This window comes from Ostrea edulis, chromosome 5, assembly GCF_947568905.1.
Source record: "Ostrea edulis chromosome 5, xbOstEdul1.1, whole genome shotgun sequence".
NCBI classification, from domain to species: Eukaryota; Metazoa; Mollusca; class Bivalvia; order Ostreida; family Ostreidae; genus Ostrea; species Ostrea edulis.
This window is the reverse complement of record NC_079168.1, coordinates 91,167,873-91,182,454: the sequence shown is the minus strand read 5'-3', so window position 1 is coordinate 91,182,454 and position 14,582 is coordinate 91,167,873. Positions and strand designations below refer to the sequence as shown.

The 14,582-nt window shown below is 34.0% G+C and overlaps 1 protein-coding gene across 2 annotated transcripts in view; it reads left to right on the top strand.

Moving 5' to 3' along the window:
* The first annotated feature begins 4,100 nt into the window (after positions 1-4,100).
* The window catches only part of LOC125650585 (long-chain fatty acid transport protein 2-like), a 37,101-nt gene continuing 26,619 nt past the window's right edge, over positions 4,101-14,582 (top strand). The window contains exons 1-2 of one of the 2 annotated variants that reach the window (XM_056139261.1): positions 4,101-4,210; positions 10,282-10,669. In XM_056139261.1, the coding sequence (XP_055995236.1) occupies positions 10,300-10,669 (370 nt within the window). In that variant the 5' untranslated portion in view covers positions 4,101-4,210; positions 10,282-10,299. Of the gene's footprint in view, positions 4,380-10,281; positions 10,670-14,582 lie in introns of both variants that reach the window. The other variant, XM_056139260.1, reaches the window with a different exon arrangement.

Genomic DNA, 14,582 nt, shown 5'->3' with positions numbered 1-14,582 from the left:
ACACAAATTACAGTCAACACTCAAACACTACATATAAAATAACACAGATTACAGCCACACTCAAACACTACATATAAAATAACACAAATTACAGCCAACACTCAAACACTACATATAAAATAACACAAATTACAGCCACACTCAAACACTACATATAAAATAACACAAATTACAGCCAACAGTCAAACACTACATATAAAATAACACAAATTACAGCCACACTCAAACACTACATATAAAATAACACAGATTACAGTCAACACTCAAACACTACATATAAAATAACACAAATTACAGCCACAGTCAAACACTACATATAAAATAACACAGATTACAGTCACACTCAAACACTACATATAAAATAACACAAATTACAGCCACACTCAAACACTACATATAAAATAACACAAATTACAGCCACACTCAAACACTACATATAAAATAACACAAATTACAGCCACACTCAAACACTACATATAACACAGATTACAGCCACACTCAAACACTACATACATAAGTCTCTAATATTAAAACTTTCCATTTAGGTCTGTTATTAATTTATTTCAATTTCTCCAGGCACATCTTGGATTATAACTGAAAAATTGTTAAGTGTGGCGGAAAACAGCAAAACAATCAACAATCAATCTTGGATTACAAAAAGGATTCAGAATCCTATTCCCTCTATCATCAATATACGCATGCTCCTTAATAGGGTATAAAGCTCTATGGAGCGCCAAATTAACATAAACTCAAATAATTGAAGATATCTTCAATTATTTGAAGATATCACCAATTCAATTATTGCTCTCTTTGATTGAATTAATGCGCGCATTAAATCAATTATTGCTCTCATCAAATGAATTAATGCGCGCTTCAATTCAATTATTGATCTCATCAATTGAATTAATGCGCGCATCAATTGAATTAATGAGAGCAATAATTGATTTAATGCGCGCATTAATTCAATTATTGCTCTCTTCAATTCAACTGATGAGAGCATCAATTGAATTAATGAGAGCAATAATAGATTCGATGCGCGCATTAATTCAATTACTGCTCTCTTCAATTCAATTGATGAGAGCATCAATTTCGTAGAAATATTGCTCGCAATAATTAATTTAGAGCTCGGTATAAATAATTTGATGATCTCTTTAATTCAATTGAAGATATCTTTAATTATTTACAATGCTTTTGTATAAGGAATTAATGCGCGCATCAATTCTTTTAAAGAGAGCAACAATTCAATTAAAGATATCATTAATTCAATTGTGGATATGTTGAATTGAAGATATCTTTAATTTTATAGTTGCTCTCTCTAAAAGAATTATTGCTCTCTTCAAATGAATTAAAGATATCATTAATTCAATTGAAGAGAGCAATAATTGAATTAATGCGCGCATTAAATCCATTATTGCTCTCATCAAATGAATTAATGCGCGCATCAATTTAATTATTGCTCTCATCAATTGATTTAATGCGCGCATTATATCAATTATTGCTCTCTTCAATTGAATTGTAGCGCGCATCAATTCAATTGTTGATATCATTAATTCATTTGAAGAGATCATTAATTCAATTAAAGCGCGCATCAATTCAGCTGAAGAATTAATGCTATCATCAATTCAATTAATACGCGCAATAATTCAGAATTGAAGATATCATTAATTGAGTTTATGTTAATTTGGCGCTCCATAAAGCTCTCTGTATTAAAGCTTAAATTAGACATACATGCACTTAAACTTTATCAAGTAATTCTTTTTACAATAACGCATCGGTGCTAGAGACCAACTACCTGTCTGAAAGACCGAGGTCTAACGCGTCTTCCGTGCACGTGGCTTTCTCATTTATAAAGTCATGGACGTGCGAGCTTGGTCAACTCCACGTTACTTGAAACACTTTCGGCCATAAATACATTTGCACACACAACTACCCTTCTGCTTTCAGCCAATAAATAAGGAAGTTTAGGCGACTATCTAAATTATTTAGACATACAGCTGGTGGGTTTCTGCACTGGATCGAGTGGAGGGCTCAACTCCAGACCTCCTTTACCGCGTCCTCAACACAGTCAGGGCCGTAAGTAGGGTTCTAAATCAGGGGAGGCAGGGGATTGGGGGCCGCCGATTGACTTTACGACTGAAAATGACACTTTTTAAATCCCAATTTATCATGTTTGGGGGATTGCGAATTAGCACAGAAAGACGGACAGCGCAGTCAACGTGACTGAATACCTCTGAACTTCGTTCGTTGGTGTATTTGATTGTTTGACTGGTTGAATGGGATTTAAGTCACTTTCAGCAGTATTTCAGCCATACCATTTAGTCGGTAGAGGAAGCCAGATTACCCGGAGGGTACCACTCCAATTTTACTTTACATGCCACCGACCTTTGGCAGGTAACTGGTCAATTTTATCAGAGCGTAGTTTAATGCATCACTATGTACTGAAAGAGTCCGATATGACGAACCCCTCGAAAATAAATTATGATTATAGTTTTGACACTTACCGTTGAATTTAGCCACGGTCTCAGGACTGTGAACTGTCACGATTTCGCGGGAAATAAATAATTCAAGAACTAATGCCGGTTTACTGACGAAAAAAATCCGACAAAAAGATCGATGTCAATATTGATGTAGACAGTGTCACATCAAGTTGAAGTAAACACCTGTCATTATAAGTTTAACTATTCCTACTCAATTTTCCCTCTTCATTTCCTCTTTTTCTCTGACTTTTATTTTCTTTTTTGCCAAAAAATCAGACGAGGCAGTTGCCTCGTCTGCCTCATCGGCAGTTACGGCCCTGACAGTCTTCAAGAAGACCGTCCCCCCGATTTTACTGACGGAGATCCGAGGGTCGATAGACCACAAGAAGCCCTTCCCCCGACTATGTTGTGGGGATCCGTGATCGGACGACTCGAGGAAGAGGAGATGGACCCATCCACCACCTTCCAGAGGACCTAACCATCTCCGGGTCTTCAAGAAGACCCGTCCCCGTTCCCAGGGGATCCGAGGGTCGACCACCAAACAAATATAGTGTAGCAGGGCAGTCTGCACTATCAATCTACACCATCGTCGTGTCTGAGTTAGTCTGCTGGTAGACGGAGGAGAGATAAGATCGCATCCCACAACCAGATTAAGGTTTATTTTCTCATATGACTGCTGGTGGACCATTTGAGACATAATTCATTCAGAAGATAGCCCGGGAGCAAAAGCTCAAATAAATAAAGGGTTTGGACTTGTAGTTTGAAACAACCAGAGGCTGAAACACTAGTGATTAGACTAGACAAGGAATATTTAGAGAAAAATCATAATAAATCAATAAGGAAATAATCATAGTGTTTGATTATTATTGTTCAGAACTAAGAAATGTAGGAAACGTTCAAGAAAAATTATTATTTGTGGTTTGAGTCCACATTACGCGTTACAGAACGTCTATCTGAGTCTCTTAGGTACTTTTTATTAGTTATAGATATTCATATCGTGCAACAAATCACAGCGAAATTTGGACTCTCTTATTTGCAAACAAAACACCTTTTTTATCATTCCAGAAAAATCACCGGGGGCGGATCCAGGAATTGCGGTTAGGGGGGAGGGGGTGCCACTTTATGAGGCAGAGCTGGGTCTGTGGGTCGCCCTGTTGGGGACCCAGGGGGTGAAGCCCCTGAAAGCTCCTGGATTTTACAGATTTTATAGGGCTTGGAATATGCCTCCTATTTAAATCATTTGTACTATTTTCTATCATTTTTAATAAAGTGAATTTAGTAAAATGATGCAAATTTTAAGGGTTTTTGGAAAAAATTAAGTTCTCCCAATTAAGTAATTCAAGAAATCAAAAGATTTTGTCATTTATTTCTCCGGGAGTGGAAGAGATTATTGCTTCTTTTATCGTTTAGTACATTTTTCTAAATCCGCCACTGATCACAAATAATTCACATGTAAAATAATTGAGAGCGTCCGATGATAAAATCATTCCTATAAGAACTACCTATGGTGGCTAGGAGGGTAGGAGATTCATTCGATCTCACCAATAAAAGTGCAAGTAACACATGTACAATGGAGAACAAGTTGACTTGGGGTATGATTTAGTCAAGATACGAATTCCTTGGATACCGAGTCGAGCATCAAACGTCAAACCTGTTCAACTGTTAGTTGAACTAATTCTTGTGTCGCTCCAAAAAATTGCTGTCATGTTTAGGCCTAAAGTTCTATAGATTAGGTAAGACTCTGAAATGCACAGTTTACAGCATTTAGAACACGCTATTTCAAACTTTCTGCGATACAAAACTAGGCTAAAGTTATAAAAGTAGAACGTTCTTTAAATTGACCCACACATACTGCACTGTGAACCTCGCCTTCATAGATCTGTAGGAAGTTTTTATGTGCAGGTAAGAACAACCACACAGCAAGAGATTTGTGTAGAGATGCATGCATCATGCGCTTTCAACGTAAATCTCACGTAAATCTCACTTTCGTGTTTTTATCAGAGACATGTTATGTATAGCCTACTTGTATATGTTTTTGTTTTTACAGCTGTTTCATGCATGTTTAATTTAATTTAATATATATATATATATATATATATATATATATATATATATATATATACACACACAGTACTTGGTCATATGTTAGTTCCCAAAGAAAATTTCCCCTATATATTTCATACAAAACCATATATTTTCAAACAATTTTTCTGAACACATTTCTTGATCAATTTTGATGAAATAAAAAAATCACTGATCTCAGAAGTATTCACAGTATCATCTAATAATTTCAGGCCCCAGGATCATGAAACATCTTAAGCTTAAGTCAAAATCTGAATATTGCGATAAAATGATTGAGAAGTCAGTAATTCCAAAATAAAATTGTTATTCAATGTTGCTTCGTCAAATTTTTAGGGTCTACAAATTAAGAGTTTCAGTTCTAAAGTAATGAACATCTTACGGGTGATTGAAAATTTGACTTAAGTCGGAGTTTGTTACATGATCCTGGGGCCAGAATAATTATATAATAATCTATTGTAAAGATATGACAATTTTAACTCGAAGTTTAATTTGAGAGTATAAATTATACCCTTTAAATATAAGTATGTGTAATTTAAAAAAATTAACGTTATGAATAAAATATGTTATCTCTCTGCAAATTATTTCATCGCAACATATTGTTTAAAAAATGTTCAAATATATACATGTAATAGTGAGCGAAGCTCGCGTCGCAAAGCGATGCGACGAGCTCGCTCCAATGATTACACATATGAGTCACATGATTTGCTCTTCATCAGCTGAAAAAAGATGAGTATTACCCATAATGCTTCCGGAAAAATGTCGCCGTTACTGCGGTATACTTCATTGACAAACCCGTAATTAAAATAATTAGATTCTTTAGAAAGTACCATAAACGTTTTTAAATTTCAGACAAGCTTTCTTGTAGCTTCAAACGTTTTGTTTTTGCTTGGTTTGAGAGAAGAAAAACATTGCAGCTAATATGACGTCACAATGTACCGGTAACTGTTTACATCCACCGCGTTATATTTCCCGCGTTAAATGAAGAGGCGGATAAAATGCCTAGAAGTCGTGTTGCAAGAACTAATGGGCTAATCGCTCGCCTCAATGGTCACACCGTACAACATATTAAATAAAACAACAAAATTACAAGTACTATTTTGCTGTGTGCGTGGGTGCAAGCATGTATGATAATTTGTAAACTTCTTAGATAATTCAACAGTAAATATAAAATCACACTATATACAGCCAACTGCCAAAAGTTTATAGACAAATGGCGGACGTCAACGTCTAAACGTCAACGTAATACGGATTTTCAGTGGCTATGAAATTACAAAGAGAATAAATCTTACCTCAGTATTTTGTTATATATCCCTTTGATCTGATCATTTTCAACATTCTGGAAGGTAGGGATCGATAGAGGTTCCGTATGTAAGTAACGGGTATGTTAATCCAGATGTCATTTATAATTCTCTCCAAGTCAGTGACATTGTTTATATTAGAAAGTCTGCGTTTAAGTTTATTTTTCAACAGAAACCAAATGTTTTCAATTATATTTGCATCAGGTGACTGTGCTGGCCAAAACATACCTGGAATTCTGTTTATTTGTTTATATTCTTGTACAATTCGGGCACGGTGAACCGGGGCATTGTCATCTTGAAATATGTAATCGTTAGTAGGAAAATTTTTCACTACAACCGGCCACAATTGTTCTTCAAGGATATCAATATATTTATTTGCATTAATGTTGCCATTAACCACCGTTAGTGTGCCAACTCCATTCCAGGTAATGCATCCCCACAACATTAAACTCATAGCAGGTTTCGGTGGTGCGCCGGGGCTGATGCACGCTGGTAACCATTCTTCTCCTGCCTTTCTCCAAATATAAACTCGATTGTTTTGTCCCAAAACAACTTTACATTCATCAGAGAAGATCACTTTTGACCAGTTATAGTCAACAGTCCACCGTTGTTTACCTCTCGCCCATGCCACACTGTTTTTCCTATTTTGTTCCCGAATCCTAATTTTCTTCCTGCATACACGTCGATGGTACTTATTTTTTGACAAATAACGATGAATTGATCTTTCAGACACGGGAACTTGCCTACCTTGATTAAATTGTCCTGTTATGTGTTTTAATGGAGTGGTACGGTTAAATTTTACAAGCCGCAATAGTTGGCGCTCGTCTCTAACGTCCATTTTTCTGGGGCGTCCCGATTTTTTAGCATTTCCCGAACTTCCTCGAATTTCACACCGTTTTACAACAGCATACACAGTTTTCCGGTCCATTTTCAATACCCTAGCAGTTTCAGAATAATTTCGCGTTTGTCTGTAACTGTCAACGACAATTTGTTTCACAGCTGGCGATAAATTCTTAGACTTTCCCATAGCTACATTCAGAAGCTTGTATCAGACGATCATCAAATAAATACCAACATATGACGTCACATATGACGACTCAAGACCCTGTACTTATATGTGGTATGCATACGGAATCCCCGTTATCTATATATAGAATTTACAAAAGAAAAAACAAGCCACTTCCGTGAAGTTGGAATTTAGATCCGCCATTTTGTCTATAAACTTTTGGCAGGTGGCTGTAGATATATGTAGTTTGATATTTAAGGTCAATTAAAGTCAATTGATAGATTATCATCCCCGCCCGCCTCTCAAAAAAGGGCCTGCCTCGATTCTTTTTTATTTTTGCAAGAATTACGATTTCAAACAAACTTGCTTCCCAGTGACATAAGTGAATGATTAAAGTCACAGAATGTTGGTTTTACATCTTCTACCAAGGATTCTTTGAATGTTAACTTGATTAACACTTTGTGTGATGCCTTTTGTCATTGATTTTTTTTCTCTCAGGGAAATAAAAATTAAAAAATAAAATCCTGTCACCCGCCCCATATTTTTGGTGACCCTGAATGATAAACTACGAATTAAGTTGAATTAGCCTAGTAACCATAAATAAATAAAATTTTGTAATGATTTTATTATATGTTAGTATTTACATTCTTAAACTTCTTAATATATGATTATCAAAAAACATAAAACATAAAAATGTAAAACTTTGTCACATGCCAATGTATATATAAGTGAAATTTACATCACAATGAGGCTGACATCACATTATGCAAGTCAAACCGATTACATGCATTGTGCAGGAAGTAGCCATGATGATGAACAATCTAAATGTATAACTACATATATATGTTAATATCCCTTGTTAACCCTTGCAAATTAAATTGCAGCAGTTGACCCATGCAGTCAGAGAATAAAAAAAGATCATGAAATATTGATATCAGTAATTTTTATATCAAGAATTTGAATTTGAATTCTGGATATCAGTGAATAGTTATGGATATCAACAGGTTAACCTATTGCATTTGGTCTGTATCCGTTGTCATGCTTTAACATTTGGTCTCTATCCGTTGGCATGCTTTAACATTTGGTCTCTATCCGTTGTCATGCTTTAACATTTGGTCTGTATCCGTTGGCATGCTTTAACATTTGGTCTCTATCCGTTGGCATGCTTTGACATTTGAACATTCTTAACTTCATGAAAATTATACCATTCCAATTCTTTTTCAAATTTGATATGAAGCATCTTTGGGACAAGGGGGATATACATTGTAAATTTCTGGACACTTGCACCCCTTAAGAGTGGGGCAAAAATTGCCATTCATTGACCAATTTTCAAAAATCTTCTTCTCTACAACTGCACATGTGTAAGAAATACTAAATGTATAGTGACGTAGAGCAGGAAGGCCTCTACCAAAATTGTAAGTTTCGGGATCTCTGGGGTTGAGGTTCTGACTCCAGAGTGTGGCCAAACTTGGTAAATAGTGTTTATGTGTAAAATATCTAAATAACATTATTTTAAGTGTCATTGATACTAAATTGAAACTATATGGATATTAAGAAGAACCAGGTAGTCCTTTACCAAATTTGTAAATTTCATGACCCCAGAGAGAGGGGTTTTGGTGTCGGGATGGCGCCAAAATGGTAAGTGCTTTTACGAATGTGTTACATTTGAACATTAATTTTTAACTTCTTGATAACTACCATTCCATTTTTTTAAAAAAATTTGGTATGAAGCATCTTTTGGACAATTAGGTGACATAAATTGTAACTTTCATGCAGGGCCCCGGGACCTTAAGAACTGGGTAAAAACTGCCATATAAATTTTAAAAATCTTCTTCTCTACAACTGGTCCTATGGGGATCCGGATTAGAATATAGGTCTTCAGTACCCCTTGCTTGTCTTAAGAGGCGACTAAATGGAGCGGTCCTTTGAATGAGACCCCAAAAACCGAGGTCCCATGTCACCGCAGGTGTGACACGATAAAGATCCCTCCCTGCTCAAAGGCCATAATTGCTGAGCTTAGGCCTAAATTTTGCAGCCCTTCACCACCAATGGTGACGTCTCCATATGAGTGAAATATTATCGAGAGGGACGTTAAACAATAATCAATCAATCTCTACAACTGCACATGTGTAAGAAAAACTAAATAATTTGTGATGTAGAGCAGGAAGGCTTCTACTAAAATTACAAATTTCATGATTCTTGGGGTAGAGGTTCCGACTTCAGGAAAGGGCCAAACTTGGTATATATATGTGCATATGTGTAAAACATTTAAATTAATATTTTCTTTAATGCTAATATTGGTACTAAATTGCACCTAAATAGACATTGAGATGGAGTAGGTATAGTCCTTTACCAAAATTGTAAATTTTATGATCCCAGGGGTGAGGGTTCTGCTGTGCAAAACAATAAATAATTTGCAGTATAAATATGTTTGTAGATTTAGTGTAGTGCTAGTGGTTTGTTTCTTTTAGTTTGTATATCTTAATTAGCCATCTTATGCAAAGATTTTCATTTTCTCTGAGGATTGGACAGGTCATTCCAAAAATTTGACAATCTAAGTTTTTTTTAAAAGGGCTGATTATTAGAATTGGTTTAGATATGCAGAATTTTTTTTTTTTTTTTTTTTTTTAATTTTTTTTTTTATTATTATTATAGATTTTATAACCCTTGGGGCTATTGGTACTAATAGTCAGCTAGGTGACTGATAAGGCCTGTGGACCTCTTGTTTAGACTGGATACATTCATGTAGACAACAATGTACCATTGAAAATCACAATTCAATTTTAAGATATCACAATTAAATAAATAAATGATATTTTTACTTTAGTATTCCTTATTAAAAGAAAGAAACAAACTAAAATTTATGAAATATGATCTTGCATGAACAAAATATGTACAGTATGTGAATGATATGATTTCTTGGTATTTAGTCCTACTCCAACGTTACGTCTAGTACATTTTACAGGTTGGTAAAACTGATTATATAGAAAATGTAGGTCCCTATAAAACTTTCATTTGAATATATGTTATGTAAACTTAACTAAGCACAACATTTTGTGGACTTTGTTTGAAGTGAGAGATGATTTTTCTACCAAATTTGGATCATAATTTAATTTTCTTTCAAGAAATTGGATTGATCGAGAAACAGTCATTTTATGCAGAAATTTTGACTTTTCTTTATGATATGGTATGAGATTAATTGTCTGATGTGAATTTTGTATGCTTTGTTATGAGAAATTGTTCTGAAATTGTATGTTTTGCTATTAGATTACATGAAATGGACCTTCTTTTATGAAGAGTTCCACTTTACCATCACAGTATATACTCAGAATGTAGGTAATTTTTTAACATGTGAAGGTAGTGATTTATATACATGTGTATAATTGTAAGACAGTTACCTCCCTTCATCATTTTACAGGCAGCATATTAAGAGAACATGCCACGGACCAGGGATAAGGTTTTGATGGGCCTTGGGGGAGTTGCTGGCCTGTCAGTGGCAGCATGGCAGACAATGTTCCCGTGGTTGAAGTATGACCTGCAATATTTAAAAATAGCGAAAAAGGCTGGAGAGAAAATTGCGCATGATGTAGCAAATCAAAGATACGTAATTGATATGTTTGAAGAGAGTGCTGCTAAATATCCTAACAAACCCATGATCATATTCGAGGACAGGGAATATACTTACGAGTTTATGAATGAACAAGCCAAAAAAGTTGCCAATATTGCATACGATTGGAAGTTCAAGACAGGGGAAACAGTGGCCATGTTTCTTCAAAATAGTCCAGCATTCGTATGGACATTTTTAGGTAAGTTTTATATAATTTTGGAATGTTATTTATTATGTGTTTATCAACTATTGTTGTATTACAATGCTATTATACTAAGACTGCCGAATATTAAGTGACAAGAAGTGAAATATACAGGATTCCTGATCTGTTTCAGTTAAATGATGGCATTTGATGTCACAATGCAATGGGCAGATTATGCTACAATATATGTAACTCAGCGTTGATTGAGAAGATTTATTGCTGCACAATTTTTCAGTGCTGACTCTTGAAAATGTAGGATTGAAATTCCAATTTCTAAATTGATTTTTGATCCACTTCTAGTTGTACACCTACGGTATTTAGGAATTATAATGTTAAACGTTTGGTAAATCGTATTCAAAACAAAAATATGAGGTCTATAAGAGATCTATTAAAACCAACAGGAACATTATTATTAGTTCAGTTTTAATCCATCTAGTTGTTCACAGGACAATGAGCAGGTAATAGGCCCGTGAAAACTACAGTTCCCAATTTCAAGCAATTTGAAGCTAGCTTCCATTTCTGGTGCAAAATATTCATTTAAGATCACCTTATTAAATTCAACCATACATGTGACGTACCTGTATACTCATTAAAGCATGTTTATACAGTTAACATTTCAAGAAAACATGAGTGAGGGTGCATAAACAACAAATTCAAGATCCTAGTGTGCGGAACACCCCATGTAGTGAACATTTTGCAGAATGCGGGGATGGTAAATTTAAAGTGTTGAACCGTTCTTTAAAATGTGGACTGAAAATAAAATAACTTGCAAAGCCAAAGAGGACTATTTTATAAAACGTTTTAATTCAAGCCAATTATTTTAACGATTGAACTACAATTCAACATCACATTTGTACAAAATATGTGGGAATTTTAGACAATTTAATACCAAACACTACCAGTTAACGTTAATGTGATGTCCTCAAGGACTCGTTTAATTGATGTCATAACAAAGATGTTGCTAAACAATTTTTGTATATTTGAACTGCCCGATGAACCATGTAGACATGGAGAAAGCGCTAGCAGTAAATTGTTTTTTATGGAATATGACATCAGTTGCTATGTAAAAGTTGGGCTCATTAGACCATGATGCAATCTACTATGATTAATACATCCAATGAAATCACTGCATCTTGTTATGGTGTACATGGATACAAATGACGTGATCTCATGCTGCTGTATATTGATACACATGCACAATTGTAATATTTACATCACTAATTACATGTACGCTTATTGATAGTAGATCAAGTTTGAAAACCTGTTCATTGACAATATTGCTTAAACGATTGAAATAGCCATAACTGTAGGTATCAATACGCGTGTTTTTATTTGAATCTCTCACTTCGCGTTGTTATAAATAGAACCGCTTTCTCATTGGTTCCCACTCTTTTGTGGAAACAATCAGAACGAGCCCAACTTTTTGATAGTCACTGATGTCAAGGGTTAGTGCGAGATAACGAATCAATAACCCTCGACTTGTGAAGATGATGGACTGTATGTGTGATTCTGATCTTCATTACCTATTTGCAACTGTACCAAATCAACTTCTGATATATATATATATATATATATATATATATATATATATAGATAGATAGATAGATATATATATATATATATATATATATATATATATATATATATATATATATATATATATAAATATTGAAAATCAGAATGACACATTCCATAAAAAACAATCATTGTTTTAAAATTATTGTTTTTTATGGAATGTGTCATTCTGATTTTCAATATTTATTTACAACTGTGCCGAATCAACTTCTAATATAAATATATATATATATATATATATATATATATATATATATATATATATATATATATATATATATATATATATAAAGGAAAAAAAACCCACAAAATTATAATTTTAACACAAATGCTTTCATTTAAAAATTCTGAGGATTTTTAAATGAAAGCACATGCGTGGCATTACATTTTGAAAAACAGTTTTAGAATGTAATGCTTGAGGATTTTTAAATGAAAGCGCTTGCATTAAAATTTTATTCAAGTTCTTTATATTTTATACGGGACAGTGAATTTTTAATCAATTTGGATAAATATACTAACAATATGGAATTGTCATATTTTCGGAACCCTCTCTTCTTCGGGATGACAGAATATTTACATTAAAATGAAAGTCAAATTACGCTTTACCCGAGACGAATGAATGTGCAAATTATTTGCTACTTTGAGTATATCCTCCTCTTGGAATTGATTCTGTATTAGCATTTGCCCCTTAAATCTCCTCAAGCCCTGTTATGATTAATGATTTAAAGCCAATGGTAAAGATTCTCCTTTTTCTCCGGAGCATGCATGACCATTTCATATTTTCATTAGAATGGGCGGATACTAACTTGTTTGTACAATAGTTTAAAATCATAAGTCGTTTATAAGTGTAAAATTATGTGGATTAAAAAGTAACTTAGAAATTGGAATTTCAATCCTATGTTTTCGATGGAGACAGCGTTGTGCAGCAATATAGATCTTTTCAATCCGTGCTAAGTTAACATCCGCCCATTTCATTGTGATGTCAAATGGTTTGACTGTAACAGAAGAAAACCACGAATGGTGTATAATTCATTTCTTGCCACTTAATGTTCAGTGGTCTTATATGTACTCTGTTCATGTAGCATGCAGGAGGGGATCAAGACGACTCCTCGTATATTGTAGCTGTCCACCATCAATTTTTTTTTTCATTTTAAGATCCTGACAACATTCACTCGAGAGTGTATGTTGTATATTGTGTTAATGTCCCAGTCATATGATATTGACATGTTTAGTATCTTGGGCTTCAAAATGATGTATTTTAAGAATTAGGAATTCTGTGTATCATTATGACAGTGGATTAGCCATTCCAGATAATATTCTGTATATATCCTTATATTTTCTTTGAAATTTGTAAAAACTGCAAGAATATAGCCATGGCAATCTGTTTTATAATCAAAGTACTGAAAGACGGGGGTCAAATTATTCAATGCATAACTTTCAGAAATGGTGCAGTTATGCTAATATGAAAATTCATATGAAAACTCTCCAGACAAATACTTCAATCTGACATACATGTAGGTATTGAATTGCAGATTTACATACAACTTCCTATTTGTGTTTTTGATATAAGAAAAGAAGTGTTCAAAATCAAACTTTTCTTGAAGTATATGTTCCTTTTTATGGTTTTGAGGCCAAAACGAATATCTGAAGGAATGCTTGTATTGTGACCTCCTAGTCTTGTGGCCAGTTTTGTTTAATCAATATGATCCATTTCTGAACTCGATATTCTTGGTTATCATTTCGCCGAGATAGTTCCTTCTTTATTAAACCTCAATATTCTTGGTTTGTATCTTATAGTGAGGGTCACCATTCTAACTTGTGCACTGAGCTCTTCAGCTATTCATAGCTAAATCAGTTGCTGAACTCTTGTGAAAAAGCATGAATGCTAGCTATGATAAAGTAAATGAAAAGAAATATAAATAAAGGTATGGAACAAAGTTTAATATGTCAACAGAACAGAAAGATAACATATGATAGGTTGGCATATGACAGTATATGTTTAATAGCTTATTTTTTATGGACCAACATAATGAAACCAAATGTTAAAGACAAAATTGATAATGTCATACTTTGGAATTGCACAATACAACCTGTCAATAGCACATGAAAGGTTAAAATCAAGTGGATATGTTAAAACACTCCAATTCTTTCTTTAGTAAAGAAACTTTTTCTAAACTTCTAAAACTGTAAACAAGAACAAGTAAATTGTAAACATTGTAACAAAATTGGTAACATAGTAATTTGAAATTTTTGGACACACATTTGGGCTAGAAGTTTCCTATGCAATGAAAAATATTTACATGTTACAGTCCAACATAAACAAACAAGTCCACAA